Source organism: Limanda limanda, chromosome 4 (assembly GCF_963576545.1).
Source record: "Limanda limanda chromosome 4, fLimLim1.1, whole genome shotgun sequence".
NCBI lineage: Eukaryota > Metazoa > Chordata > Actinopteri > Pleuronectiformes > Pleuronectidae > Limanda > Limanda limanda.
In genome coordinates, this window is record NC_083639.1 from 8,930,915 (window position 1) to 8,936,110 (window position 5,196).

Below are 5,196 nucleotides of genomic sequence, written 5' to 3' on the forward strand. Positions count from 1 at the left end.
CAACCACCCCCCCCACACTGGCAGTGAATCCAGTGGAGGTTCTCCTGCTGTTTTCTCACTACTCCGGAGTTTCTGCAAACTCCATACAAGGGGAATGGCTGGATAAAGTCTGCAGAAACTCTGGTGGTTCTCACTCAGACATTCATCTAGTGCATTCAGTCCATGTCCGAAAGAAGGTCCAACTTATAACTGCAATATATTCTAAGGTCTTCCAAATTATGTTGCCTCCCCCCGGTTTCTCTCTGGGTGACAGCACACTGCTTTTTTCTGACTGTTGCGTCCGAGCCTCAGACCCAGGCGTGGACGCTGCCCGCCCAGTCCACCAGGCGCCCTCGATACCGGGCACGTGTGATCGGCTGAAGGAGGAGCAGGAGTCGAAACCTCCGGAGCAGAGCGCAGAAGACCGCGGCTGCCACGACCACAAGAGGCGACATCATCACAAAGCCCAGAATGATGAGGGCGGAGCAGCTGTTGTCGTCAAGGTAACCGCAGATAGCGGAGGGGGCGTCAAGGATCTACAAAAACAAACAGAGGGGAACGTAAGAGAGAGTTACAGCAGGAGCAGTTTATCCTCTGTCAAAACGCAAATGGGTAGAATCTGTCACTGGGTGGATATGATTTGTGTGTGTGTGTGTGTGTGTGTGTGTGTGTGTGTGTGTGTGCCTGTGCGCGTGCATTGCATAGGTTTAGCTCGGGGAAAGAAGTGGGACGGCGTGGTAAGTGGGGTGTGACAGTGTTTCTCCCATCATCCCTCTGGTTCAGATAAATAGTGGCTCAGAGCTGTCAGTATCCTGAGCTGTCAATCACCTGTGACGGTGGGAAGAAGTAGGAACTAGGGGTGTCACGATACCAAAAATTCAGTAGTCGGTGCCAATACCAGTAAAATAACACGATTCTCGATGCCAATTTCGATACCACGGTAAAAAAAAAGTGCATTATTTGGATGTTGTTAATGTCATATACGGTAATTCAATGTGCTTGCGCTGCGCATATACTGAGGGTTATACGGTAGCTGCGGTCGCATGTGAGTGACGCTTTGTCGTGAGACACGTTATGCATTAAATGATACATCTGCCTCACGCCGGGTTTACACCGGACGCTGAAGCGACGCCAAAGCGACTCGTAAGCGCAGCACCAAGGCCTTAAATAACAGCTGGCTCCCATCCACTCCCATGCGCCGCTTCAGCTTCCGGTGTAAACAACCATGTGCCGGCGCGCTAAGGATTAGCGCGGAGCGGCGGCGTTGCTTCCGTGTCCGGTGTAAACCCGGCGTCAAACGCAAAATACTTCCATACACGACTCTTTGTGCCTTTTTAATAAACAAGTCGAGGTGGGGCGAACGCTGCAGCCGCAGTTGCCGTCTTGGTTTTCAGAATGTAAACGTCGACTGGCGCAGCACCGATGCTAATGCTAAGTTGCTAACAGCTGCTGGCATCGAAGCTGACGGTGCCTACGGTACTTCAAAAACTTGGGCATCGGCATCGTTTTGTTATGTTAGTATCGAAAGGTATCGTAGGTATCGGTTCTCGTGACATCCCTAGTAGGAACGGAAGAAGAAGAGACAAAAAAGTCAAAAAAAGAGGCGGGAAGAGAAGACGACAAGTAAGGGGAGATGGGAGAGTGTGAGGAGTGAGATCAGAGTGGTTAGCAAACATCCTTAAAAGTGCATGTTTCAAGGTTACACACACAAACACACACACAGGCGTAAGCACACAAACACACACAGTCACATAAAGTAAAAGCACAAAAACCCTTTGTCAAACCCACAATTACACTCAAAATGATTTAGCTGCATTTGAAACTCTTTGGCTTGATGATGTTCCATTGTACGCTTTTTCAAAAGGAACTTCACCACCTACAAATGTACCCTAGCAACAGTAGTGTTTAACACACAAACACACACTTCCCTCAAGCACTCACTGTGCTTCCACCAAGCCCATCTCCCTCCTCATCGTGTTGTCAGTGTGTTTGTTCACAGCTGGTGCAGGCAACAGATCCGACAGTATCGTCTTCTCAGTGGGTCACTCGCTCCAGGCTCGGTCTGTCGCCTTCACATTAGGACAAACTCTCTGATGTGACACCGGCTCTGCCCTAATCACATTCCTTTGTTTGTCTGCATGTTTTCAATTTGTGTTTAATTTCACTGCTGCTCGCGTGACAGAAGAAACAGCCTCACCTCATCACTCAGACACACAGGCTGACACACAGCCTGACAAGCTTCAACATTTGAGGTTAGTCATCATCTTCTTGGACGGGCTTGTTGTTCAGACTCAAAAATCACAAAAATGAAGAATAAGCCTGAACAGCTAAAAGGGGATGGTGCAAGTATTGATGTTATAATTTTGCTGCCAAGAACACATTCCCCTGAGGGCTATAATTGTCTTGTTTTCTTCATGTGAGGCTTCAGGTGCCAATATTAACAAGAGATTATCTCCCCAATCACCACAAATGACATGGTATTACTTGCCTTAACTCTAACAGCTAGGTTAAGGGAGGGACTGTGCAGATTCTTCCGTGTCAATGATTTGTTAATACTCTGCCGTGTTGGGGCAGAACACTGTCCTCCTAAACCTGCAGCAACTGATTTTTGGGCCTTATGGGGTCATTGAAAATAAATTGTAAGCGCAACATTGGCTATTATCACCTTTTAGCTTGAAATGACAAACATGTTAGAAAACAGCCGTCCGCTTACACATTTCATCAGTTACAAGGGAACTTTTAACATTTAGTTATGACGGTCTGATGGATGTGGCATCAAAATTCTCTCTTCTTGTAGCTCTGTGTTTGGTCTCTACCAACTCCTGAAGGACCTTAATTGCGCTTTAGCTGCTGAATGCTCTAGTTAGTGTTTAAGGCTACAAATATGTTGTTTGGTCCTGACCTTTGGACAGTTTAGTCTGAACCAAAATGACAGGTATGAAAGGTGCTCGCAGGATTTCTTGCAGTTTCTTCAACTCTCTGATGAGATCATGTTTGAAAGATGAGGAGCTTCGTTTGATTTGCATTAGTGCATTGGTAATATGCCAGAAAATGGTGATGCTGGTACCATAACGATATTACAGTGCGAACGTAAATAACTAAATGAAACAGTTCATTCTTCTTCTCCATTCAAACATTAAGACTACCTCCTGCTGAATTGACAGCACGCTGACGTCAGATGTGCTCCCGTCTAGAAACCAATCGATGTCCAGTATGCGTAGACACAGGCCACGTAGGTGATGACGACTAGACCTTTATGTTATACAAAATTCTTTCCTCCGCTCCCTAAATTGCAACGTGAAACCAGAACTAATTGGACCAAATGTAAACAGTGTAACAAAGACGTGAACTGGAATGTGGTTCGGACTCTCAGGTGTAAGAACCATAACTTTGTCTGCAGGTGTTGAGCAGACAGAGAACAGTGAGGTTACCAGAGCTGCTCTCTCCTGCAGGTGAAAATGAAACTATGAGAGAAACGCTGAGGATGTAAAATGACAACAATGAGCTATAATACACTGAAACGCTTTGTGGTATGAGGGGAGCCGATGGGTGACAATTCTCTGTGGGTTCATCAATGCAGGTTATTATAAAAAACATTTCGCCCACGTTGTTAGCTTCCTGCAGAAAGCTGGAGCCTCCTCACAGCCCACACAACTGTGCTGTTCAACGAGGTAAAACTTTAGTCTGACATTATGAAATTAAAACAAATAGAAAGGGGAAGGAAACATGGGGAGAGGTAATGGGGATTATATTCAACAATGGTGCCCTGCAGGACTCTGATTAATTGGAATCTGTTTTTTTTACAATTTCACCTGCATAACAACAAGTTGATGTGTTAATTTTTTAAACATTTTCTAATATGGTTTGTATTTTGCCTTGCCCTTGCTAAAAGAGACAGACTATAAAACATGGATAAGAGTCGAGCTGGAATTTAACCAAGGATGTTACAGTCAAAGGGTTTATAGCTTTGACCACTCATGTAAAGACGCCCCAATTAAAAATCTCTAAGGGAAATGTCCAGCATGGTGATTAGTTCTTTATGAGGTACAAATTTAAAGTTGTTGTTTATAGAAAGTCATTAAAACAGGGAAGACATCGTTTGCTAAATAAAACAAAGACGAACCAAGTCAATGTATTTTACTCTCAATAATTAACTATTTTAAAGATGTTCCAAATACCAGTCGGACAGTAGAGGAGAATAGTTTGTCACACACACACTAATTTATTTATTTGTCTTTGGATGCAACAAATCTGGACATTGAGGTGATTTATTAAAAAACTTTTGTTTGTTCAGTTTGCTAACAAAACGGTGTGATTTGTCCGGTCGCAACACTAGCACTAACTTTTTTACCTCAAAACTGCAGCTTTAGAATTAGTTTGATCTGTTCACTGACTTGTGATATGGAGAATGTTGCTAGTTGATTAGTGAGCAGGTATAATCTCACAAGTGTGGAACTGAATGATAGTTGCAATTTAAGTTGCTCAGCAGAATGAATCACCATGTATGGCTGCAGCGGGCCCTGTTACTCAGTAAAGGTTACATAGAGTTGTGATAAACTATCATGTTTGATAATATTGACTATTCAGTTCAAAATTTCCAAAAGCGAACTTTGCTTTCCAAGTCTTTATCCCTTTTTGCTCTGAGAAAATACTGCACTCTGGGACTCGGTGTGCTACCTGCACTAGAAAGCACTGCCCTGAGTGTGATATAATAATCTTGATCCTCTGCCAGTGAATCGGTCTCCCAGCATCCTCCAGTTTATCATCCAGGGATCGACATCCGCTCAGATGCAACTTCACAAACGGAATGTTGGAGCTTGAAGCACTGCAGCGAAGCAGCTGTCAACAACTTCAAGGCCAGAAAAAAAGCACAACAAGAGAAATATCTGTCGAGTTGAGACCACATTTGTGCTGACAACTCACCCTTGAATGGCAGAGGAAGCCAGCGTAGAGCAGCAGCACAGCAGGCACCAGCACCACAGAGAAGACCAGGGCGAGCAACAGAGCGCTGGCCAGGAAGACGCACAGGTTCCAGAGGACGAGGACGACCCCACAGGCCAAGCAGCCAAACCGTCCCCTACGGCTGCCCAGGGCACTGCCCGCGCTGTGGGCCACAGGGGGGGGCAGCATCTTCACCCCCTCCCCAACCCAGAACTCCTCCTCTTTCTCCTCCTCACCCGAACCGCCATCGTCAAGGTCAACGTCCATACCACACAT

At 45.3% G+C, this 5,196-nt stretch overlaps 1 protein-coding gene across 1 annotated transcript; it reads right to left on the bottom strand.

Annotated features, from left to right (window-relative positions):
* Positions 1-287: 287 nt before the first annotated feature.
* Positions 288-5,196, bottom strand: LOC132999366 (transmembrane protein 88). Its single transcript, XM_061069023.1, has 2 exons — positions 4,903-5,196; positions 288-515 (listed from the first exon to the last, which is right to left on the bottom strand). Exons 1-2 carry the CDS (start codon positions 5,194-5,196, stop codon positions 288-290), a joined length of 522 nt encoding a protein of 173 aa, XP_060925006.1.